This window comes from Staurois parvus, unplaced genomic scaffold (assembly GCF_062004578.1).
Source record: "Staurois parvus isolate SC_StPar_1 unplaced genomic scaffold, SC_StPar_1.0 ptg000716l, whole genome shotgun sequence".
Taxonomy (NCBI): domain Eukaryota; kingdom Metazoa; phylum Chordata; class Amphibia; order Anura; family Ranidae; genus Staurois; species Staurois parvus.
Window position 1 is genome coordinate 1,780,035 of NW_028318512.1, and position 27,050 is coordinate 1,807,084.

The 27,050-nt window shown below is 43.2% G+C and overlaps 1 protein-coding gene across 1 annotated transcript in view; it reads right to left on the minus strand.

Annotated features, from left to right (window-relative positions):
- Positions 1-27,050, minus strand: part of LRP1B (LDL receptor related protein 1B) — a 2,076,109-nt gene that overhangs the window by 401,804 nt on the left and 1,647,255 nt on the right. The window contains exon 44 of the mRNA XM_089653623.1: positions 9,913-10,105. Within this exon, the coding sequence (XP_089509749.1) occupies positions 9,913-10,105 (193 nt within the window). The remainder of the gene's footprint in view (positions 1-9,912; positions 10,106-27,050) is intronic.

Here is a 27,050-nt window from a genome sequence, read left to right on the forward strand (position 1 = left end):
GGCACCCTTTAAAATTATGGACAGTCTTGAAGCACCCTTTAAAATTATGGAGAGTCCCGAGGCACCCTAAAAAATTATGGACAGTCTTGAGGCACCCTATTCTAAAATGGGGTGCCTCTAGACTGTCCCATAATTTTAAAAGGGCACCCCATTTAAATTGTGAAAAACTATTCTAATAGTTTTATAGAATGCAGCAACATCCACACATGTAGGACACCCAACATTAGAGGTGATTTATTCTTCCAAAGCAAAGACACTTCTGCACACTTATACTGACCAGTATTCCAATGTTTCTCCTCTCCCTTAGTTTTTCTCCATCACTGAGCTAATATGACCCCCGCACTGATGGAGAGGGGCAGGAGAGGGTCAAACTAGGATGCTCTGCAGGCAGCTGACATCCTCCTTATCAACTGGTGATGTCATTGGTTGTCAGGACGCCGGCGGTTGGAAGGTCGTAATGGTGCTCAATGAAAACCTGTGGCTTTGTGTAACTAAAAGGCAGGTTTGTTCCACCTGCTGTCTTGTATATAAGTTTTGGGCAATTTGTAGACATTTTTCCAAGGCACCCCTGAGGAGACCTCAAGACACCCAAGGTTGCCTGGGCACCCTGGTTGAGAAAGGCTGGTCTACAGTACAGCTTTAAGGCTAAACAATATTTACCCAGCATCCTCCTGTCTATAAATAGTGCCTTAGTGGCCAAATCAAGCACTCATTAAAAAAAGGGGGACATGGCTTAGCCTGGGAAGTCAAGTCCTTGGTAGCAAAGTGAAACCAGAAACATCGAGGTAGACAGAAGAATTGTTTCTAGCTTAGGTAACAGCAGACATGTTGTAGCACCTACTCTTAGTGGCGGACTAACCATTCGAGCACTCGGGCACTGCCCGAGGGCCCGGGGTCAGTAGGGGGCCCCATGAGATGCCCCTGGTACCTTTCATAAGCTCTTTTGGGTGTAGTTTGAGTGTGGGCGAGGAAACGGGGACCCCATGATCGCCTATTGCCCGGGGGCCCCATGAGTTGTCAGTCCGCCCCTGGGGAGGACTTTTTATTCCAAAAAAAAAAAATATGAATAATCCACTGAACACTATCTGCATATGACATAACATCATGATGTCACATCATTACAACTCACTTATTCAGGGAAGCCTACCTCACCTCCACCTAAGAACTGTACTTGAGCCACCTCCATCAGATTATCCCCCGCAGTTATCACCTTTTGTACCACCTCCCCCTTCCTTTAGATTATAAACTCCACTAGCATAGCTGTCGTATTCCTTCTGTACTGAAATGTATTCTGATTTTACTGTCCCTGATTATATTGAAAAGCGCTGCAAAACTGTTGATGCTATATAAATCCTGTATAATAATAATAATAATAATAATAATAATAATCTTTTCAATTAAAAAAATGCATGGGTCTTATCTTTTAACAGTGCATTGGCAAATTTCTTTTTTTTAGCCTTGCCAGTTAATTTATGTAGTAATAATAACATTGAGTGCATATTTTATATCTGTTAAGACTCCACCAGATATAGCATAATGGTGTATAGGACTGTGATTGGTAGAGTTGATCCCGAATATTGGACTACATAGAATTTGGACTTAATTTCACAGATTAGGATGGCTAAAACCCAAATTTAAGTATTATTTCTGGCGGTTCTGGTTTCCAAAAATCATCTGGGACTTGGGACTTCTTCAAAAGTTTTTTTTTTCATTTACCTACTTTTGTTGTTGCCTGGACACCCTTCGCTTGACTCCTGAATGTGCACGTTAACTGGCTGTTATATTGACTCACTAGCTTTATATACTGTATATTAAACCCCCAAGTTTATTTAACACCTTGGCGCTGGAGCCTCCCGGTCCTTTAAGAGTTTCAGAAGCCGGGAAGCGGCTGGATTTTAGGGTCATGTGACCGCCATGATTCGTTGTCACGGCGGTCACATGATCGGGAAAGATCCTGATCACAAGAGGAGATCGGGACCTTTCCGTGAGTACTAGACATGTGTCCTGGGAGCTCGCATGGCGCGCGCTCTCAGCACATATTTTTTTTTTAATTGCACGCAAATGTGCGCCCGCTGGGTGTCGATGCCCAGACGCCAAGTGGCCGCATTTTTGCATGCGCTTGGCGTGAAGAGGTTAATATTTTCAGCAGCTGATTTAATCACATACTAACTATTCAGCTTTTTTATTTTTTAAACTTTGCATATGTTTCAGTGTAGGCTGGTGCCATGACTGCTGCCACAAATTTCCTGATTCAGGGTGGCTTCTTTTGCAGCATCCTATGAAGCCACCCTTGTATGCAAGCACTAGAACTGTGTATCCCTACACTGTGTGCATCCATAGAAACACACAGCCACACAGCCTAGGATGGCAAGGTACTTCCCTACTCCTTTCTCCTCCTCTTTCCACCAACTAACAGACTGACTGGAGACTTCACTGTCCACTGTTAACTATTTCCTGTAAAGACTGAAGGTTCAAGGAAGCCGCACAGAGAGCAGGAGCCAACAGCACTGAAATTTGTACTCTGTAAGTGATGGGGTAAGAATTTTAATACATAATTTATTTGGTAATGTTTATTTTATAGTGCTCTGTGTGTTAAACATTGAGGGATTAAAGTTACTTTAATAGCCGTCAACTTCAAACACCAATTCAGATCAGGAAAGCCACAGTAAACAGTCCTTTTGTGCATTTATGTTCCAAGTCAATGATTGCTGCAAAGGGTCGGCATGAGAGCCAGGGAACTAGCTTTCTAAAATCAAAGGTCAACAATGAGAGCTTCCATTTTTTTTAATCATAATTTGTTTTGCAGTCATTTGTACAAATAAAATGATTGGCTTTTTAACTCTGGAGTATTCACTTATGTTTTTCGACAGCCTGAAACTTCAAAATAGACTCACATGTCTAAAACCTCCCTTGGAATACTTTAATCTTAAAATGACTGAAGCATAAAATGTTTCCTAATTTTTACATAGATCAGACTCACTAAGGTCTTTACTAAGACAAATGCAAATTAATTAATCAACGAGTAACAAAATCCAGATATACTGCACTTACGCACAACAGTAAATGATTACAGGCTAGGATGTTATTGCAAATAACCACATCACGCAAAAAATAGTAACCTTATGGATAGTGGATTGCAGGAAGAGGAACTAAAGCCAACGCAAAAAAACTATATAAATTAATTTGAAAGTTCTTTTGAAGTTATAAATATTCAAGGAAAGAAACCACACTGATTCATATGTTGAAAACCACAAAATATAACAAATGTGGATATGAATATATTACCATAAATACATAAATATAAATATGTTCGTACTGTATAAGCATACCAAAATAGTTAGAAGGTCTTCCAGAGATATGGTGCAAACCTGCACTTGTGTGAGAAAAAAAAAAAGGTAACAGAAAATGAATAAAAGGAATGATTGAGGATGTTCAGCTTATAGGGGGTTCAGGGTTTAACATTGATCTAAAGACTTCTGTTGTGCATACGGTCCAAAATCTCCAACTTGATGGGGGCAGGTAAAGCTCTCTGTTTCAAACTCAAAGTACATTGCTTATATCAAAAACATACACTCACCGGCCACTTTATTAGGTACACCTTACTAGTGCCAAGAAAGTATCCCCCACACCATTACACCACCAGCCTGAATTATTTATGCAAGGTATGATGGATCCATGCTTTCATGTTGTTTACACGAAATTCTGACCCTACCATCTGAATGTCGCAGCAACCAGTCTGCCCATTCCCCTCTGAAATCAACAAGGCATTTTCGTCCACACAACTGCCACTTACTGGATATTTTCTCTTTTACGGACCATTCTCTGTAAATCCTAGAGATGGATGTGCATGAAACTCCCAATAGATCAGCAGTTTTTGAAATACGCAGACCAGCCCATCTAGCACCAACAACTATGCCAGTGTTTCTCAACTCCAGTCTCATGGACCCCCAACAGGTCATGTTTTCAGGATTTCCATTATTTTGCACAGGTGATTTGATCAGTTTCACTGCCTTAGTAATTACCACAGCTGTTTCATCTGAGGGAAATCCTGAAAACATGACCTGTTGGGGGTCCATGAGGACTGGAGTTGAGAAACACTGAACTATGCCATGTTCAAAGTCCCTTAAATCCCTTTTCTTCCTCATTCTGATGCTCAGTTTTAACTTCAGCAAGTCGTCTTCACCACATCTACATACCTAAATGTATTGAGTTACCCTCATGTTATTGTCTGATTAGCAATTTGTGTTGCCAAGCAATTGAACAGGTGTACCTAATAAAGTGGCTGGTGAGTTTGCAACTAGTCTAGTGAAAATGGCCTATGGCACTTGTCTTAAACTGTAACTTTAAAGGATAAGTTCACCTTTTGCTAAAAAAATAAATAAATAAATAAATATACATTTTTTGCAGGTTAAAAAATGTGCATTTATTATTTTTTGCTGCAGGAGCATGTAAACCATTGTACAAGCGATCAGCAGATCTCTGGTGCCATGCTGGTCTGGACCTGTCAGTGTATCTGCTTGCCCGTATGGGATGTACAGGCAAGCACATATACTGACAGGAAGAATTAATGAACTACCATGGCGCTCCACAACATTGTAATTTGTGAACAGTTGCTCAGGCTGTCAGGATTTGTAGTTTCTTGTTCACAGAGGACCATGAATGAGTGACATGGCTGGGCAGGTAGAGCCCTGCACGGCCACATTTTTTAAAAACTTTGGCAGCTAGCAGGAAAAGACCCCCCCCCCCCAGATTCATGCCGTTCCCCCAGAGCTCGGTGCCATGGCTGTGACTCCCATGCACATGGAGTGACATCATTGCAGCTCAGCCATTCAAACGGCCAGAGCACACAATCCCGGTAGGGAGACCAGGTGAAGATGGAAGCCCTCTCAGCGGTGACAGCGCGCAGCTGGAGGGATTCATTTCACACGATGCATACTAGCACATTATGCCCTCAACCTGCAGGGAAAATTTTTTTTTTTTTTAAAGAGTTTACAACCATTTTAAAGCTCATTTACTGTTTTAAGAATATTTACATATTCTGATGTCCACAGGCTGGCCACAGCTGCACCTAAGCTGCCGAGGGCCATCAGAACCTCTATTAAAGACTGCTTGAACTACTAAAAGACAGTTTTGGGATATTTCAATCTGAGAATTTGGAAAAGCATTTCAAAGTGGCTGGAGCCCAAGGGCCAGTAACCCAATTCTATTTCATGGCCCAAGTTCTAATTGGTGACACAAAGTGGGTAACGTCCATCAGAACCTTCTCACGTTGGCATTTTCCTATATAACATTGTATTTGAATGCACATAGTGAGCTGTCATAAGTCACTTAATAGAATTTCTTGTATATGTAGTTATCAGACCCACATTTAAATCTTTAAACAACTGCCAGAATTTTGAGCTGACAATTTTTAGAGAAGTCACTAAGTATTCCGGCATAACTCTAGCAGAGATTTTACATTTAATTTGCATGGATTGAAGGGGTGTATTTTTCTCTATATTTTCATGGAATGTCTACATTTATGTTTCATTGCCAGCCAGGAAAATGAGGTGAAGGATACATTTACTAGTAGGCGGATGACAACATCAGGTAATGAATTCTGGGAATCAATTCAGAAGCTTGACAAGTAAAAAATGTTTCTGTGTTTCTAAGCAGGATGGGTACCCATTCTGACACAACTAAGGCACTCAACATTCTTCACACCACATATATAAGTCCTCATGCACACTGGGCGTTTTTAAAGCTGCTGTTTTTGGCATTTTATTTCTATAGGCAGTAAACTCCCCAGCATGTTATCCTATGTGTCCATACACACATAGACTGTAATCAGCGTTTTTTGGCAGGGGGGTTTTTTGGCTGGAAAAAAAACTCAGAACTAGTGGGTTTCTACAGGAGTTTTTTTAGACTTTTTTTTAGCAAAAAATATTTTTTTTCTGGTATAAAAACCACAAAAAAACCCCGCAAACACAGAAAAACTCAGCAAAACGCGGCTAAATGCTAATGCTAAAACTCTGAAATACTCGCATTTGTAATGTGACTTCACCCAGCTAATGCTACCAGCATTATTAAACTGCCCAGTGTGCATGGAGCCTAATAAAGAAGCTGAAGCATTATTTTTCTTTGAAAAACTAATCCTGCTATTAAAGCTGAACCCCAACCTTACCATGAGTCTTGCAGTTGTAGAGATTCTTCTCCTGTATAGAACTGCTAAGTCTGACTTCATTGCACACTGTGAGCATCTCACAATATCAGGGCTTTTTTTTTCTCAGAGAATAGGTGCAGGAACCCCCCTTTTCTGAGTCACCCCTTGTCTCCACCGCCTTCCCACCTTTGAGTACTGTCCCTTGGTTCCGGCCCCTACCCACCTAACAGTACTGCTCCTTTCTGAGAATAGAGAACTAAGTGTCATTTTGTGGTGCTAAGTATGTTTTTAATATTAACAAGACAAGCAGTAGGATAGATTCCCTGCATCCAGCTCTAATAGATCCCCCAACAGTATACCCCCCACAACAATAGACTCCCCCAAAACAATGGACCCCTCCCTGCAAAAAATACCACCCTGGCAGCAATAGACCCACCCCAGCAACAATAAACCCCCATCAGCAACAACAGATCTCCCAGCAGCCAGCATCAATAGATCTCTCTTTCAACAGTAGATCCCTCCCAGCAACAACTGACCACCCCCAGCAACAAAAGACCCCCCTGACCAGGAACAATAGATATCCCACCAGCAACAAAAGACCCCCAGCAACAATAAATCCCCCAGGAAAAGTAGAATCTCCCAGCAACAATGGACCCTCCTCAACAAAATACCATCTCAGCAACAACAGACTCCTAGCAGCAGCCAAAAATCTCCCAGCAGCCAGCATCAATAGAACTCTTCCTCAACAGATCCCTCCCAGCAACAATAGACTCCCAGCAACATAAGAGCCCTTTACCCCAGCAACTATAGATCCCCACCAGGAACCATACACCTCCCCAGCAACAATAGACCCCTATGCAAAAAGAGATCCCCTCCAACTACAAAAGATTCCCCCAGCAGCCAGCATCAATAGACCTTCCAGCACACCCCAACACCCCTTGCCATTACATACACTCAGTACTGGAGGTGCCGGAACTGTGTTCCCCCAAGTTCCCACTGAAAAAAAGCCCTGTCTCAAGATAAAGCACTAGGATTCTGCAGGCCATTCTTAAAGGCATACTGTGAAACAAACTCAAATAGCAGCAGAGATCAGGAGATCACAGATACTGCTGAATGACCCCCCCCCCCCCCCCCATCATTTCTTGTGGCAAAGGCTGCATCTTTTAAGGCTCAAATGGCATTAAACACAAAACTAAAGATATAATATGTTGCAGCCTACCAATTCTTAGAAGGGTAAAAAGCCTAAAAAAAGAAAACTAATGCAGCCACCACATCTGTTTTAACCTGGTGATCCAACCAGTAACACACCTCCCATATTAGAGTGTCCCCACCTTGGATGAAGGAGCACAGGGGGCACCTTTGAGCAGCAACATTGTCACTCTGGGGGGAGGGAGTTAGGTGTACTAGCAGATTTAAATACACTAAGACAATGGAAGCCATACTGCAGCTACTACATTATAAGCACCAGCAACAGTTGTTTGTCCTTTTGGGAAAAAGTCTTATGTAAATAAATCAATAAAAAGTTAATAAATATAAGCACCACTTCTAGTAATAAATGTATGGTCTCATCCCTGTAACTGCAAGAGAGCTTGTTCTTTTGAAAAACAACAGACTTACTGACCAGATCACCAGATGAAAATAGAAGAAAGAAAGCCTAAAAATAAAGGAAACTAATGCAGCCATCACATCCAAAGAATGGTAAGCTGCAATATAATGAATGTTTGCTTCTGGGTTTAATACTACTTTAACCTCTTGGCGGTGAGTGCATGCAAATATGCAGCCTCTTGGAGGCTGGGCCTTGGCGTTGAGGGGCCACATATTTGCGTACCCATTGTAAGTAGAACATGTTCCGGGAGCGCATGTCCAGCGCGCTCCTAGCACATTTACCAGTGCCTTACGGAAAGGTCCAGATCACTACTTGCCGTCGAGAGCTTTCCAATGATATGACCGCTATGACAGCCAATCACGGCAGTCACATGACCCCGCCTTCTAGCCTCACACACCCCTTAAAGGGCGCCAAGAGATTAGGTAAGCTATATAGATATCATTACTTGTTATATATGATTGTTATCTTCAATCATGAGAGCATCCTAAAGAGGGACTGAACTTTCAAAGTTGTGTCCAAAAAAGACAAGCAGAGGGGCAAGTACTAGTCACCAGTGTTGCCTGCAGGCTCCCCAGAGTCTGCCCCCCCCACACACACAAAGTCTGAAGGACCCTTTGGAGAACCCTGATATACAGTGTAGTTCAAAGTAAGCTTGGAAGCAAAACAGTGCGTGCTGGATAGTCTGGGGATCTCTTATTTACATATAAGAAAGCGGAACTCTGAAAGCTGTGGCCATAAACAAACAGGCAGATGGCAAAGGATTAATCACCATTGCCATAAAGTATTACCTATGGTCTCCCTGTAGCAGATCTTTTCTGCAATATTGACTTACCATGCCTTGTTCTGTATCGTATCTCTATTGTATTTGGAGGTAGCCTTCCTTGTAGAGGCAGGGCTTTTCTTTCTCATATCAGAGCCTCCAGCAAGGAGAACAGTGATCACAATAGTGATATTACGATATCTCACTCCAAACCTTCTGAGACTAGCAGTCAGAGGCAGCAGTACATTAGATCTCACATTGCATATAGACAGTGTAAGGTTTAAGGCTTTGGGTTTAGGAGTGCCTGGGCACACTCACATACCAGTAAATGCACTGCTTTTCTCAAGAAGAATTCCAGACAAAAGGGAGACGGTTCAGGGTACCGATTAGGTACACTCAGCATTTCTAAAAATTCAATATAACACGATAAATCTTCACTTTGTGAGTTCAGATCCATTGTAATACCTCTCCAGCAGACGTCTACTCTTTCCTTGAAGAGATATGCTCTGCGGCAGAACCTTCACCTCTGGGACTTCAAGATATGGTGCGACATTTGGTCCCACACTGTGTAGGGGCCAAATAGAGGAACCACATCACAGAGCAGGGGACTAGGCATCCGATGGATCCAGAATTGTGTTGGATGGGAAGAGACCAAAGTAAAGGTAAGTATTGTGAGACTTTTTTTTTTTCCCAGCAACTTTTGCTTTGTAGAATATTTTTTCCAGCAACTTTTTTTTTTCTATATTTTATTTTTTTATTTTATTTATTTTATTTTCCAACGGAAAGAGCTGATTTAAAATATATACTGTAGATAGAAACACTATAACCATTTTCTGGGGAATGCACACTGACATCTAGTATCTCTTGTGATGACCATACTCATTTCTACCAGGTCGACTTCAGTCATCTTGACTGAATTTGAACCATCTCTATATATATTTTAAGATACTCATGATTTTTGCCAGTTGACCTGCAAGTTCCTATGTTAGACTTGATGTGCTGCATAACATGCATTGCTTTTTCATGATATATATATTGCTCCTCTTTTTTAAATAAGAAATTTACAAAAAAGAAACTGATATCGTAAATGCCTCTCCCCCTATAGACCCCCCATACATTCAACTCATACATTCCCCATAGGTACTTATTTTGGGAACAGGGTAGCTTTTTATACTGTAAATGATGAAACAGGTGCACAGGTCCTGTTTAGCATATTTTGCAGTTATAAACAGTTGATTTGAAGAACAGAAAATCTTTATATTACGTCAGTCTTTTCATTGATTTGGTGGTCAACATGCTTCCCTAAGAAAGTCTATTTTTCAGTTGCTAGTGAACACTAGTACATCTCTGTGCACATATTATAAACATATTATACAAGTAGCAAGAAACATCATTTTTACTTACAGCTGTTGGTGTCATTGGCCACTGCAATAATTCCCATTGGCTGATGAGGAATGTCTGAGCGTAGAACCTTGGTCTCCCCACCAGTGTACTTGTTGGATCGAAGTATGGCTCTTCTCACCCAGTCTGACCAAAATATATAGTTGTCGTAGATCGCCATGCTTAGAAATGTTCCTGGTCCTGATCTGACAATGACCTGCACACAACATATTTTAGCATTATCCAACACTGCAATATAAAATATATTGGAAGTAAAAAGTTCCAATAGACAAAAAATTATTTATCTGACAATGTCTTTTTTTAGGTTTCTTGAAAACACTGGGCCTGGGTATAAACAATTGCTGGAAAGTTGTATCACAAGTTGGCTACCTAAAATAGACCCGAACTCAAAAACTGAAGATTTGCTTTCTTACATGAAACACCTAGAAATGTTGATTGTGGCTAAGTAGTACTCTGAAATATTTACTTTTTGTCTTGAATTCCTCCTGAAAAATGTAAGCATGCTTCCTATGACTAGGCATTGATTTTGACATGACTTGAGCCTCAAATCTCTGTATCTATAGTGTGAAATCATCTAGGCCACTGCAGCTTATAAGTCTCAAAAATGAGCGAGATTTGGAGATGTTAATTCTCTGTGGCTCAATGTTCTCCTTGCTGAAGAGGATGCTGTACCTGAAGAGTTAGGCTCCATGTGCACAAGCCTACTCTGACTGCAGGTCATGGGAAAATGCAAATCACTGCAAACCACAGCAACCGCGGTACCACAATTTTGCCACGGTTTTGCTGTGTTTTGTGTTTTTCCCACAGCCACAGGTCAAAACATTCCTATCCTAAACGCGATTCTTCCGCATTCAGGAGAGGGAGGTTTAACCTCACCTAAACGCGGCAACTCCTAAACTCTGCTAAAAGCCTATGTGTACATGGACACTTAGGGGTTTATTTACTAAAGCTGGAGAGTCCAAAATCAGACTCCCTTCTGCATAGAAACCAATCAGCTTCTAACCTCAGCTTGTTCAATGAAGCTTTGGCAATGAAACCTGGAAGCTGATTGGTTTCTATGCAGAAGGGAGTCTGATTTTGGACTCTCCAGCTTTAGTAAATAAACCCCATAGGCTTTTATGGAGTTGAGTTTAGCAGCTTTGGCAAAAAAATGCCAAAAGCTCCTAAACTCGAGTTTTGGAGCTGCTCCTGTACATGAAGCATTACAGTGCAAGGCTCTCCCAGCTTCTGCTTTATCCACCTCTCCTGCTGCTTTAGGAATTTTAAGTCACTTTAATTCCCCCTTCCCAACTGACTCCTGTGCATTTTTGCAGAAATGTTTCAGAAACCTATTTTCAGCAACATTTCAGGAAATGGAAACTCTTATTTTTGCTGATCTTCAATTGTCAGAAAGCATCTCAGTGATATCTAGGGATAGGAAAATCTTTGGTGGGAAGAAAGGGGAGTATCTTGTTATTCAATTCTGGCCATTTTCATAGTCAATAGACAAGCTATCATCAAAAGGCATGGGCGATATGTGGCATGGGTACTGCCATGGGAGATATGTACCAATGCCAAACTTAAAATAAAAAGTAACTCTTCCAACATAGAATTTTCAATTCTCTAGCAGCTCTAGCACAGACTGACAATATGGCTGTTGTGAGCCCATCTTTTTATAGAAAGGGGGTGGGTTAATCATTCCTTCAGAATAACGTCTCTAATTACCAGAAGAAAAGGACTATGAACATCATTACAGGATGTTCCTCATTTCTGGTGCAGAACCTACAAACGTTTGACCAAATGTCCACAATTCATATACTTTGCTAATCTTGATTCTATGCAAACCTCAACTAGTAGCAAACCCAAACCTCTTCCCTAGTGATATCTCTTTCGTAATTTTTAATCTTTGGAAAACAAATTTTAGCTCACACATGGCAGTCAATACCTGTGTATAAGATCAGACATTTTTAATTTTTTTTATTACAGCACGGTGAACTGCAAGTGAATGCAATTTGCATTAAAAAAAACCCATTCAGGCCATTTGCATAAATGATGCTTAACAATTTGCAAGCTAATTAATTTACTATGTGTACAGGAAAAACATTCTTTGAAGTGCAGGCAATATTATTTGCCTTGTTTATGATTTCAGAGCTGGGGGTATTGATTTTAGGAATTAGTCATTAAGCTGTGCAATCTCACCATACACCAGTTCCCTTTTCTTTCACTATGACACCCAGGGAGCTTCTAAGAAATTTATAGAACAGAAGCTTACAGAAAACATTTGCTAAAAGTCAAGTCTTCAAGGATTTATATACTAAAGCTCAACTTACCTAATACAGCCCAACGTGAGACAAAATCTTTTTATGGAGTGGGAAAGGAATTTAACATCTGTCTAGCTTTTACTCTTATCCATATTTCCATACAATAGGTTGACTTATCTTTACTATATCATTTTGGCTGGAAGTCCACTTTAACACATATGGAGTTTGCAGGGCTAAAACTGTGCTGAAAAGGGCACTTATCGTATACAGTATGTAATGCGCAGTAGACCAAGTACTGTGCATTACAACCAGACATGCTGGTAAACAGATATACTGTTTGTGTGTAACAGTGCAATGTCATTCATTCATTAATTCTAAATAGTACCCTAATTCACATATACAATAAGTATCTGTGTGTTGTGTTGCCAAAAACAGTGGGTTTTTTTTTGGCAATGCAGGTTTACAATGGCAGTTCCAGCTTGAGTTTTGTAGACTACAGAACTCGAGCTGCGCTTGGCATCGTAAATAGCTTCAGATTAATTATTTGCCTTTCTGACAATTGAGTTGAGTCCAGACCCCAATCTTCTGTTTTCTCCAGCCCTAAACAGTCTTGTTGATTGCAAATACAATTTCATCTGTTTATACAATTTCAGCTTTTATCTGTTACCATTCTTCCATATCCATAAAGACCACCTATTAGAGTCTAAGGACTAGTAGAGCTGCCTGCTAACCTCCACATTATAGTTATGACAAATCACAGCATACTTAGCAGTCAAGCACTCCCCATCCTTATCACTATAGACAAAAAGAGGCAGAGAGTGAGGGGCATTCTAGAACAACTGTTGCACAGAAGACAAAGCTGGAATCCATGATCTCATTAACTAAGTTTTTTCTAGATACAACAGTCCTTTCTTCAGAGGAACTCTAATTAAATTCCACTTGGCATGTGCAAGGTTTGCTCTAAAGCAAGCCTCCATACCACTTAGTGCAGTCCATTTGGAGAAACAGGGGACACCCCCTGGGTCCTCTTTATCATAATCATTTATGGATTTGCCCCATTCATTACTCTAGGGAGCTTCCAGCAATCCTTTAGGTACAGCTCTAAAGTTTCACATGCCCTACATAGGTTATATGCTTTTTAGGAGAATTGACTCTTTTCTGTGTGACTGGTCCCCGAAAGACCTTTGTAAATATGCTTTGAGCGCTGAACAAAGGTTTGGACCTGTTTGGAGAATTCTTGGTGTGCTGGTGACATATTTTTAGCTTTAAATGTCTATAGCTGTTGTAGCACCCACTGACACTGAACAGCTAATTCCAGGAGTGCATTGGGAATATTTCAATTTTAATTGGTCCCCCAAAGCCAGATGGTCACAGCTCTCATCACATCAGCTCTCAATGAAACCATTGAATACAATGCAGGACCAGCGGGTCTTCATTGTACAAAAGGATGTCAAGGACCTGCCCAGGTCCCAGAAGTGTTGGACAGTGGAGAAGAGGGCCATTTACTTGAAAATGGAAGAATAAAGTAAGTATTTGTACTCATTCCTTACTCCTCATTTAACCCATGCAGTGTTGGCGGGAAGGCTTGGGGGCTGCAGGAGTAAATTTAACAGCAGTCCAGAGTTGGGATTTAAGGAATTTAGGTTTAGAAAAAGCTTTTGGTTAAAAAAAAAAAAATTGTATATATATATATATATATATATATATATATATATATATATATATACATACATACACACCCTGGTCAAAAAAATTAAAAGGAACAGTTTGAAAACACATCAGATCTCAATGGGGAAAAATGTCATGCTGGATATCTATACTGATATGGACTGGGTAATGTGTTAAGGATGCCCCATCGATTGATGGAAATGAAAATGATCATCCTACAGGGGACGGAATTCAAAGACACCCCAAAAATCAAAGTGAAAAAATGATGAAGCAGGCTAGTCCATTTTGCTGGAATTTCATTGCAACAACTCAAAATGGTACTCAGTAATTTGTATGGCCCCCATGTACTTGTATGCATGCCTGACAATGTCAGGGCATGCTCCTAATGAGACAACAGATGGTTTCCTGGGGTATTTTCTCCCAGATCTGGACCAAGGCATCACTGAGTTCCTGGACAGTCTGCGGTGCAACCTGGCGGCATCAGTTGAACCGATACATGAGATGTAGGTCAGGCGAGCATGGGGGCCATTCAATGGTATCAATTCCTTCATCTTCCAGGAACTGCCTGCATACTCTTACCATATGAGACCAGGCATCGTCATGCACCAGGAGGAACCCAGGACCCACTACACCAGCGTAGGGTCTGACAATGGGTCCAAGAATTTCATCCCAACACCTAATGGCAGTCAGACCATCACTGACCCACCACCAAAATGGTGAATGCTGAATGATGTTACAGGCAGCATAACATTCTCCATGGCTTCTCCTGACCCTTTCACGTCTGTCACATGTGCTCAGGGTGAACCTGCTCTCATCTGTGAAAAGCACAGGACATCAGTTGCAGACCTGCCGATTCTGGTGTTCAATGGCAAAAGCCAATTGAGCTTCATGGTGCTGGACAGTGAGTACAGGGCCCACTAGAGGACATCAGGCCCTCAGAACACTCTCATGAAGTCTGTTTCTGATTGTTTGGTCAGAGACATTCAAACTAGTGGCTTTCTGGAGGTCATTTTATAGGGCAATGATAGTGCTCATCCTGTTCCTCCTTGTACAAAGGAGCAAATACCGGTCTTGTTGATGGGTTGAGGACCTTCTACGGCCCTGTTCAGCTCTTCTAGAGTAACTGCCTGTCTCCTGGAATCTCCTCCATGCTTTTGAGACTGTGTTGGGAGACAGAGCAAACCTTCTGGCAATGGCATGTATTGATATGCCATTCTGGAGGAGCTGGACTGCCTGTGCAACTTCTGTAGGGTCCAGGTATTGCCTCATGCTACCAGTAGTGACACTGACCCTAGCCAAATGCAAAGCTAGTAAAAAACAGCCAGAAAAGATGAATAGAGAAAAAATGTCAGTTGCCACCACCTGTAAAACCACTGCTGTTTTTGGGGGTCGTCTCATTCTTGCCCATCTAGTGTACCTTTTGTTATTTCATTAATACCAAAGCAGCTGAAACTGATTAACAACCTCTTCTGCTTTTTTCAGCAGTATATATATATATTTTTTACCGTATTTTTTGCTCCATAAGATGCACTTTTTTCCCCCCAAAAAAGGGGGGAAAATGTCAGTGCGTCTTATGGAGCGAATGTAAAGCGGCCGGTCCTGTATTTCTGCCGCCACCATGTCAGAATACCGGGCCGGCTGCTTAGCTGTTCTCTCCTGCAGGACCTTATCTGTTCCTCGCTCCAGTGCTGCAGTCTTCCCACGGCAGCTTCTGTGACAGCCGGGTGCCCACTGCACATGCGCGAGAAGCGCCGGGGTTTGTGAATGGTCCGGTTTCTTCTGGGACACATGACAAGTCCCAGAAGGCTCCGGGCCATTCACAAAGCGCAGCGCTTCTCGCGCATGCGCAGTGGGCACCCGGCTGTCACAGAAGCCACCGCGGGAAGAAGAAGGAAGGACAACTCCGCGGAAGTGGGAGCGGGTACCTGTCAAATTCAGGTACACGCTCCCCCTCCCTCCCCAAAGGTCCGCAGTCTCTGGTAATCTCCTTTACTGTCTGCAGTCACTGGTCATCCCCTGCACTTTCTGCAGTCTCTGGTCTTCTGTACTGTGTCCACAGTCTCTGGTCATTCCCTGTACTGTGTCCTCAGTCTCTGGTCATTCCCTGTACTGTGTCCGCAGTCTCTGGTTTATTCCCTGTACTGTGTCCGCAGTCTCTGGTCATCCCCTGTACTGTGTCCGCAGTCTCTGGTCATCCCCTGTACTGTGTCCGCAGTCTCTGGTCATTCCCTGTACTGTGTCCGCAGTCTCTGGTCATCTCCTGTACTGTGTCCGCAGTCTCTGGTCATCCCCTGTACGGTGTCCGCAGTCTCTGGTCATCTCCTGTACTTTCCACAGTCTCTGGTCATTCCCTGTACTGTGCCCGCAGTCTCTGGTCATCTCCTGTACCATGTCCGCAGTCTCTGGTCATCTCCTGTACTATATCCGCAGTCTCTGGTCATCTCCTGTACCATGTCCGCAGTCTCTGGTCATCTCCTGTACCATGACCGCAGTCTCTGGTCATCTCCTGTACTGTGTCCGCAGTCTCTGGTCATTCCCTGTACTGTGTCCGCAGTCTCTGGTCATTCCCTGTACTGTGTCCGCAGTCTCTGGCCATCCCCTGTACTGGGTCTGCAGTCCATTGGTTCAGAATATTTTTTTTCTTGTTTTTCTCCTAGGCGCGTCTTATGGTCAGGTGCGTCTTATGGAGCGAAAAATACGGTATATACACACACACTATATTGCCCAACGTATTGGGATACCCCTCCAGATTATTGGATTCAAGTGTTCCAATCACTTCCATGGCCACAGGTATATAGGCATGCAGACTGCTTCTACAAACATATGTGAAAGAATGGGTTGTTCTCAGGAGCTCAGTAAATTCAAGCGTGGTGCAGTGATAGGTTGCCACCTGTGCAATAAGTCCATCTATGAAATTTCCTGTCTACTAAATATTCCACACTCAACTGTTAGTGGTATTATAACAAAGTTGAAGCAATTGGGAACAACAGCAACTCAGCCACGAAGTGATAGGCCACGTAAAATGACAGAGCGGGGTCAGCTCATGCTGAAGCACACAGTGCACAGAAGTCCAAACTGTCAAAGTCAATAGCTAAAGACCTCCAAACTTTGTGTGGCCTTCAGATTAGCACAAAAACAGTGAGTAAAGAGCTTCATGGAATGGGATTCCATGGCCAAGCAGCTGCATCCAAGCCATGCATCATCAAGTGCAATACAAAGTGAAGGATGCAGTAGTGTAAAGCATGCCACCACTGGACTCTAGAGCAGTGGAGATGTGTTCTCTGCAGTGACGAATCACGCTTCTCTGTCTTGCAATCTGATGGACGTTTCTGGATTTGGTGGTTACCAGGAGAATGGTACTTGCTTGACTGCATTGTGCCATGTGTAAAGTTTGGTGTAGGGAGATTATGGTGTGGGGTTGTTTTTCAGGGGTTGGGCCTGGCCCCTTAGTTCCAGTGAAGGGAACTCTTAAGGCAACAGCATACCAAGACATTTTGGATAATTTCATGCTCCCAACTTTGCGGGAACAGTTTGGGGTTGGCCCCTTCTTGTTCCAACAGGACTGCCCACCAGTACACAAAGCAAGGTCCATAAAGACATGGATGAGAGAGTTTGGGAAGGAGAAACCTGACTGGCCTGCACAGAGTCCTGACTTCAACCTTATAGAACACCTTTGGGATGAATTAGAGCGGAGACTACGAGCCAGGCCTTCTCGTCCGACATCAGTGCCTGATCTCAAGCATACGCTTCTGGTAGAATGGTCAGACATTCACAGAGACACACTCCTAAACGTTGTGGACAGCCTTCCCAGAAGAGTTGAAGCTGTTGTAGATGCAAATGGTGGGCAAACTCATAATTGAACCCTACGGACTACGACTGGGATGCCATTAAAGTTCATGTGAGTGTAAAGGCAGATGTCCCAATACTTTTGGCAATAAAGTGCATATATATATTTTGTGGTCTGTGCTTCTCTTGGAGAGATTTCCCTTGTCGGTGAGAGGAGCAATGATAAGTTCTCCAAGCAGTGATTACACATAAGGCAATACATAAATCTGAAGTTGCAACCCTTCCCCCACTCTGTCCAAAAAAAAAGAATTTGCCTTTCATTATCGAGCAAGTAAGTTTTGTTGCCAATTTTGAATACATTCAAGTTCTTATTATTCTAGACACTGATGGCTTGCTATGGGCAACAAACATCCTTTGCATCCGAGTACCAATCAGATCCTATAATATTTTTCTACCTATAGCGGCCTTCAACTTTTAAATGATGTACTTCATTATTTACTTCTTACCCAAACACATAAAACTATGATTTAACAAGCGCAAACTACTTTCAGAACACTTCTTGAATTCAAGTTTAGCATTTTTATTAAAGCACAGTGCGATCACTGAAGCAGAATGTCTCAAAATTACTGGAGGTCAAAATCCAGATAACGCTTTTAGCATGTGAAAAGGAGTTTCTTTAACCAAATAAAATACAGAGTTGTCTAGTACTCATCCAAGGCAGAATACATATTTTATACAGAAGTAACTGTGCAACTCTAATGCACAGCACACTGTATAATAAGGGGCGCTTATTAGCATTCATCAAAATACACTTAGGTTCACTTTTTCCAAACCTACATTTATGAAATAAAAAAGACCAATATATTTAATTTATGAAACAAAAAGGCTCTCTGCCAAATGTAGTTAAATATCTGACTTAACAAACTTCAAAGGGGTTTAAATGGGGTGACTGATGAGAGAAGAACAACGTACAAATGCAATAGAAAGAGTGACTGAAATGCATGATGGCACTTGCTTCAAGAGTTCATGCTCTTCTCTGCTGAATAATTTTGCCCAACGGGAAGCTTGAGAGTCCACAGACTCTTGCTGAGAGTGTGATTCCTAACTAAAGTTCGAATTCTAAATAATTCAGCTAGAGGACAACTGCACAGAACCAGAGAGACTTCAGCAGGGAGTTAGGACTATGGCATGTCAGCAGTCCTGTTGCTGGTGACAACTTACTAGAGACAGGATCACTATGCAGAGGAGATAAAATACTTCCATGCTTCCATCCCTTGTTGTCTGAATGAGCAAGCTATCACTCCATTGCTAATGAAAACAAAACAAATGACAGCTCGTGCATCCATTCATCGAGGGAGTGATTGGTCAAAGTATTTTCTCTCCTTATATTCCTTTTTTCGATGGCAAAACAAGTTCTTGCAAAAGCCTGGTGGTCTTCCACCCTCTTGGTAACATGGGTAAAGAATGAAATTACATGGTATCTCCCCATTGAAAATATGTCTGCGATTCTCATGGGCAAATTATGTAAATTTTATTTGGTCTGGAACAACTGGGTTGAATTTTACTTTCCTAGGGACTTTGACCATTCACTCTTTTTTTTTTTATACGTTCTTTTATTTAAACCTTGAGTGCTTCATCAAGCCAATTAGACCACTTTGTCTGGTTAAAGAGCAACCTATATCCACCCATGCCGGATATTTCTTCCCTCCCCCCAACCCTCTAACTACTACTTCCCCATACTGCCCCCTCTTTGTTTCTTTTATTTTTGTCAATACTTTACCTCTTAAGCTGGCACTTATAGCACAATTAAGGTGTTTTGCTGAGATTTTCTGTTGGAGAATAATGTGAACATTGAGGATATGTACTGACAGAAGGGTTCCACCATATTCACTATTTTGGAAGATGCCATTACTATATTCTTTCTTTGGGAAGTATCCCTCATTATAGAACCACAGAGGAATCTCTCCTGGCCCAAAATGGGCAATTTAAGGGAGGAAAACATGGGACTTTAGATGTGCCCCAAACAGAATACATACATATATGGCAGATAAAATGTCACAAATCTTTATATGTATCATTTATAACATTATTAAAAGATGATCATGTTCAACATGTAGCATGTACAAAAAACATCCCTTTATTGTAGGTATTGCATTGCAGATCGAAGTGTTGTATGAGTAGCACGCTTCCTCAGGATCCACACCTTTCATACATGTTGACTAATGAGCAGCCTATGTCCATCCTTGGTAGATTTTCCAGTTATTTATCCAGTGTATGGGGTCTTTTTTAACCCTTTTTTTTTGGTACAGGCCAACAAAGCTGTACAGCAATGGAGACAGTGACAGGGAATGAGACAAACTTTATCAAACCCAAAGGTGTTTTGAGAATTTAATTTTCAACATTTTTTAAATGTTTCAAGATATAAAAATAGTTTTCAAAGATTAAAATCTTTCTGGCCATGTTTTTTGTTGCACCAATATTTAGGGTGCAACAAAATACATGTTGGGTGCAACAAAAATGTCAGTCCATAGCCCTTTACTTACCCTACCCTTGAGCTGCCCCCCCTTCCCCGCCTTACAGAATAATGGGGTTCTGCTCCCCTTTGGCTCCTTATATTCTAATTTGGCATGGCTGTACATGGTCCCATCCACATTCATTAACTGAGAACTGTTAATGAAAAACACTACAAGTTCCATCTGCCATAATGGCAGATTGACTTGTACAGTAGTTCTCAATGGAGCACAAGGGCAGTGGATTCAACACACTTGCAGTCCCCTGATACTTCCTCTAGTTCCTTAACTGAAGGTCTGTACCAGAGCTGGGCTAGAGGTAAAGCCAGAGCATTACACCCACAATTCAACAATCAAAGTTACAATGCTTTGCAGGCTCCAATACAAAAAAATTATAAATGCACTTTTTTTTTTTTTTTTTTTTTCAAAAAAAAAACAAAGTTTATTGAAACAAGATACAAGTGATCACACGAAAATGTACAGATGAAGTGTACATAGGACATACAGCAAAGCATGTATCATACAAAGGCAAATGAGGTCCAACGCAAAACCAAACAGTGTGGATGAACTAGGCCACGACAGGGTTGTGCCTGTAATATTTAGGTAGGCTTGTCAAGTGCTAAAAAGAAAAAGACGTTTGCCTCCTACCATATTGTCTTGCGGTAAAAATCTGTGGGGGGGAGACGAGCAAATACAATACCTAAGTAGAAGTCAATACTACAGAATACGATGGTGGAATTGTGCGAATGTAGGAGTAATTGTCGTGGGAACCGCTGATTAATTGCGAGAGGTGATGCTGACCACCTACTCAATGTGCTATTGGAAAAATTGTCCGAGACGTGTGTAAGCAAATGAAAAGAAAAGAAAGGAGAAGGCGAGAAAAAAGGGAAAGAAAGAAAGAGAGAAAAAAAAAAAAAAAAAAAAGGGAAGGAGGGGAGGGGGGGAGGGAGGAAGGGAAGCAAATATGGAGGGTAAAATAAGAGAGGGGACAACTGTCAAAAATATCTTATCCTCAATACAAACAGTAACGGGAGTGGGTGGAACATACGCTGTCATCGGCGTCGAAAGAATGCGCATGTAACACAGGGGGGAGTATGATAGCACCCTCAGGTCAAATACTACTAAATGACACTATCGGGAAGTCCATATCAGGTGCAGACAGGCTGGTCCATGAGGGATCGATACTCCGGGGTAGTCAGAAAATGGGTCCAACAGGCCCATACGTGAGAGAATTTCGTAGGAGTGTCGAGAGCAGTCGCAACCAGTTCTTCCATGTCCGCCGTTTTACCCACTCGGGTGAGCCATTCACGTATAGAGGGAGAGCGAGTGGAGCCCCACAGAACCGGAATACAGAGTCTGGCTGCGTTGATCATGTGCATGGCTAATGATTTAAAGTACTGAGCCCTGGGAAGGGAAGAATGATGGAGGAGGAATTGAGCAGGAGAGAGAGCTAAGGGCAAGGAACTTATAGAAACTACTAACCTATGGACCTCCAGCCAAAATGGTTGAAGAATCGGGCAAGACCACCAAATGTGAAGAAAGGACCCATCCGGGGTCCCGCATCTCCAGCAGCTGTTGGGGAAGGCGGGGTTAAAATGATGAATTCTTGAAGGAGTTCGGTACCATCTAGAGGCTATTTTGTAGCTGTTTTCTTGTGTCGAGACATTGAGGGAACATTTATGAGAGTATTGGAAGACCAGGTCCCAGTCTGAGTCCGACAGCTCAGCATTAAGATCTCTCCTCCAAGCCCGACATGCGGGGAGGGAGTCATAAGACCGGCTCTCCACTAGAAGTGGGTAGATCTCCGAGATCAGATGTTTCCGCGGTTCAGCCTTCGCGCATGCAGATTCAAATGGGGTAAGAGAGCGATGCCAGTTATGAGGGGGTTTATGAGAGAGCAGATAATGTCTGATCTGGAAATATACCCAGAAAGGGAATTCGCGAATACCCAGACTTTCTTGCAATTCTCGGAGTGTTTTCACCTTGCCCTTGCGGAGAAAATGTTTCACTAAGAGCTGTTTGTGTGGCCAATGTTTCAATAAAAAGTCCTTATGCATGCCAGGGGGAAAGTCAGGGTTGAGGCGTATGGGAGTCAGGGGGTTGGGTGTGTCAGAAATGGCTGCAGATCTACAAGCCGAACGGAAAATTTTTAACGTAGGTCCCACCAAAGGATGGGTGAGAAGAACTTGTGGCGTGTGTTTCGGCAAAAGCCAAGGAATCGATGCCAGGGGGAAGGGCGAGCAAGCATTCTCGATAGATATCCAGTCTTTAGAGGCAGTGTGAACGTGCCAATCAACTATCCGGGAAAGATGACACGCCCAATAGTAGCGGTAAAGATCAGGGAATCCTATACCCCCTTTAAGTTTAGAAAGGGTTAATTGGGAGTAGGCAATACGCGGACGTTTGTGGCTCCAAAGGAACAGTGAACACAGTCTTTTGCAAGAAGCAAAGAAAGCAGGAGGTAAGTGAATTGGTAATGTTTGGAAGAGATACAGGAGACGGGGAAGTACATTCATTTTAATGATCGCTGCCCTTCCAAACCACGAGAAACAAGGACGGTGCCATTTATTGAGGTCATCTTGCATAGAGCGAAGAGCGGGAAGAAAGTTTTTCATGTAAAGGTCATCAAGGTTGCTGGTGAGCTGGATACCAAGATAAGTTAGGGAATCCCTTTCCCAGTGAAATGGGAATTGGGCCTCACAAGCAGAGACTAGCTCAGCAGACAAAGTAATGTTAAGGGCGGCAGATTTGGAAAAATTGATTTTAAAATTCGACAAATATCTGAAAAGGGCAAAGTCTTTCAGTAGGTTTGGAAGAGTGATGTGAGGGTCCGCCAAGAACAAAAGAATATCATCCGCATAAGCTGCAAGTTTATATTCCTTATCTGTCACCGTGATTCCTTTAACATCAGGGTTTAAACGAATTTTCCGCAACAGGGGCTCAAGGGATAGGACAAACAAAAGCGGGGAGAGGGGGCATCCCTGACGTGTACCGTTCCGTAAATGAAAGGAGTTGGACAGATGGCCGTTCACCCGGACCCGGGCAGTAGGGGCAGAATAGAGGGCCATGATAAAGTTGAGCATCTTCTCACCCAAACCCAGTGCCACCAAAGACGCGTTCAAGTAATCCCAGGCAATCCTGTCAAAGGCCTTTTCTGCATCCAAGGAGAGGAAAAAACCCGGCGTGTTAGACCTGCGAAGCCAGTGATGGAGATTAAGGGCCTTGATAGTGTTGTCCCTTGCTTCTCTACCAGGGATAAATCCTGCTTGGTCCAAATCGACCAGGGAGGGAAGCGAGGGAAGAAGACGATTAGCAATGATCTTCGCGAATAGTTTGACGTCCACGTTCAGCAAGGAAATGGGTCTATAATTGGAAACCTGGGTGTTATCCTTCCCGTCTTTGGGGATAACTGTAATGTGAGCCTCCAACAGGTGGTTAGGCGGCCCTGAAGGTTGAGCGAGAGTGTTAAAAGCAGCAAGAAATGGAGTACCCAGTATATCTAAAAAGGATTTATAATAGGCTACTGAAAAACCATCAGGGCCTGGGCTCTTCCCCGGTTTCATCTGTTTTACTGCAGATTGCAGTTCAAGTAGGGTGAGATCATTTTCCATAGCGTGCACCAGATCCTCGGAGAGGGCGGGTGAACCGTAGAGATGGAGAAATTCAGAGATCAAGGTAGTTCTAGATTTGTCCGAATGTATGGGGGGGCGTTCCGGAGGGAGGTTGTACAAGGATTTATAGTAGCGTTCAAAATGGGCGGCAATATCGGGGTTAGATGTAGCCTCAATGCCATCAGAGCCTCTGATTTTATGAACCGTCATACTAGCCCGTTTCTCCCGAAGAGCTCTAGCTAGAAATTTCCCGCTCTTATTTGCGAACTCATAATAGAGCTTATGTGTAAGAATGTATCTTTTTCTAACCGCTTTACCCAGTTCCGTGAGAAGCTGTGTGCGTGCATGCGTGAGTTCCGAAAGGGTCGACGCAGCCAGAGTCCGTTTATGTACTCTCTCCAAAGAGCGGATCCTATCTGAGAGGAGCTTCAGACGCTCCTGCTTGGCTTTCTTACGTCTTGTCGCAAGGGCTATGAGGCTACCCCGTATGACACACTTGTGGGCCTCCCATTGTGTGATGGGTGAGGTGTCTGACGAGCTGTTCAAGGAAAAATATTCAGCCATATTAGAGCGGAGCTCCTGAACAATAGCGGCATCCGTAAGAAGGGAAGCATCCAAACGCCAGTATTTGGAGCGCGGGTGCGAGATGGGAAACCGAAGCGTCATGGTGATAGGATGATGATCGGAAAGGACCATCGGTTCAACAGTAGCCGCATATAGGAGAGGGAGATCTGGTTGCGACAAAAAAAAGTAATCTATCCTAGAATACTTATTGTGTGGTGGGGAAAAAAAAGTATAATCTTTAACAGTGGGATAAAGTGTACGCCAGGTGTCATGTAATTGTAGAAGCTGTAATTGTATATGTATTTGCCTGAGAGCCTTGTAGGGCAGAAAAGAACTACCCGAGGAGGAGTCTAGCAGAGGGCTTAAGGGGACATTCAGATCGCCTCCAAGTATCAGTAACCCTTCCTGGAAAGCAGCTAGGGCAGAGACAATTGAGCGCATGAAGGAGACCTGTTGAACATTGGGGGCATAGACATTGGCGAATGTGATAGGTCTGTTAGCGAATACTCCCTTTATAAACAGGTATCTACCCTCAGGGTCCACCATAGAATCCTTTATATTAAACTGGAGGTGTCTGTCGAACAATATTGCAACCCCCTTAGACTTAGCCAGGGGGTTGGCGGCGTGGAGGACCGTGGGGAAGTAGAAATTGTAAAGCTTTGGAATGGAGTCTTGGCGAAAATGCGTTTCTTGTAAAAAGACCACATCCGCTTTCTGTTTGTGTAAGTAAGAGAGGAGCATGGAACGCTTTTCGGGTACGTTCAAACCTTTGACATTAAGTGAAAGAAGTTTCAGAGACAGTTGTCCCGTCTGTGAAGCGGAAGAAAGCATGGCTGTAGGAAGGTGGAGCCTGAGTCCGGGGCTTCGGTATGCCGAGGATCCGGGGATGGGAAAAAGGAGGGGGGAAGGAGAGAGAGAAAAAAAAAAAAAAAGGGGGGGTACAGAAAGTATACGGCTAGAGGAACAGTCCCGCTGTTCCACGTGAGAGAAAGAAAACAGGAAAAGGGGAAAGGGTTGGGGAAAGGGAAGAGGAGCAGAAAAAAGAAAAGAAGCTCAGAAAAAAGATACGGATAGAAGCCGAATGAAAAAGTATCAGTGGAAGCTCGCTGAGCTCACTGTGTGGGGAACGAGGTCGGCGTGAAACCAGGAAGTGCGCATCCGCCGGCCGGTAGCCCCCTATGAGAAATCATAAAACAAAAGGCAAGAACAAGGGAGCGGGGTTCGAGAGATGTAAGTGATGTCAGAAGTCCGCAGGGGTGGGGCACATAAAGGTTTGGGTACCGGTCTTCCATGGGAGATGAAGTGACATGTGACATGCAAAGGAAGAAGACCTGGGCAACTTTAGTAGATGTATCACACGTGGAATGTCGCCGAGCGAGGGGTCTAGCTACGCTTAGTAGGAAAGAAGCGTAAGGCACGTACAGAGTGACCGCATTGGGAAGAGCAGCCCACGCCAAGGTGGGCGTGAGATAGTAAAGGGGCACCTCACTGAACGGAGAATATTGGAAGACCCCTGCATATATTACAGGCAAACCACAGCACAAGGCACAAACATAACAAGTCAACAATATCAAAACATGAATGAGCATGACAAAATCAGATAAAACATCAATAAGCCCCTGTTCAGCTATTACTAATGAAGCCCCCTAAGACCAAGGCCCGTCATCATCCCACAAATATATGAGTATCAAGGGGACTAGATAAGACATAGAAAACCCTTCCTCCCCCTACCCCCCCCACACCAAGATAGTAGCTAGCGTCCCCAGGGAAACAAAGGGTACGAGCATCACCTCTCTCGGAATGGCGTAAGAGTGGGGAGGAGGAGGAGGAGGGAAGTGAGCATGGGAGTGATCAAAGGCACGCAGGCCCACAGGTATGCCATTTCGGCCAAGTAAAAGCCGGGTGGAAGAGAATGACATGGTACCATTCTGAAATATCTAGCCAGTAGCGGGAAGAGGTGATGCTTGTCCACACAGTCAAATTCACTGACTAAAAGAACATGTACACTCCCCGAGAGATAAAAAAAAAAAACAGTGATCCATCCCCGCAAACAATAACCATCTCCCCCAAAACCACCTCCCGGTCAAAATTTAGAGACACTAACATAGGTACGCAGAAATTATACATTACAAATTGAGCAGGGAGCATTGCCATAGGATCGGGAAGGCCAAACGTTCCAATGTCCACAGAGAGGATGAGGGGGGCGAACAATCCATCACCGAACAGCCCCAGGCGAGCAGCAGGACGTCCGCAAAGATGTGAGGGCGAAGTTCAGAGCATACCAGCAAGACGATGTCGGAGGATGTTCATCGCCCAGGATGCCTCCAGATGGTAATAGGAAATAAAAGGCTAGGAGAAGGCACCAATCGATAACCAGCTGGAGGCGGAGGACTCGCTGTGGAGTGCGGAGGACTAGGTGACAATTAGTAAGGCAGATCCCAGAAACTGTTCCCCCATGTATGAGGACGAGACAGCTAGAACGGTGCCGACTCCCAACCCCCTGTAAGGCATGAAGGAGCTGTGGAGGCCCACTATTTGCGCATAGGGCAGAGACGGAGTTCCGTGAAACACAGGCCGCAAGCTTGACGGATAAACAGTAAAGGTGGCAAAGGTGGTAAAGTAGGAGTCCGACGAGCATTGATCAGAGAGCGCAAGTGCGCAATTAGAACATATGAGGCGGGTGGACGAAAAAAGGTGTGCAGTAACAGCAGAACGTACTCAGCAGGGTATGCATCAAAGTAGCAATGTTAAGGGAAGAACAG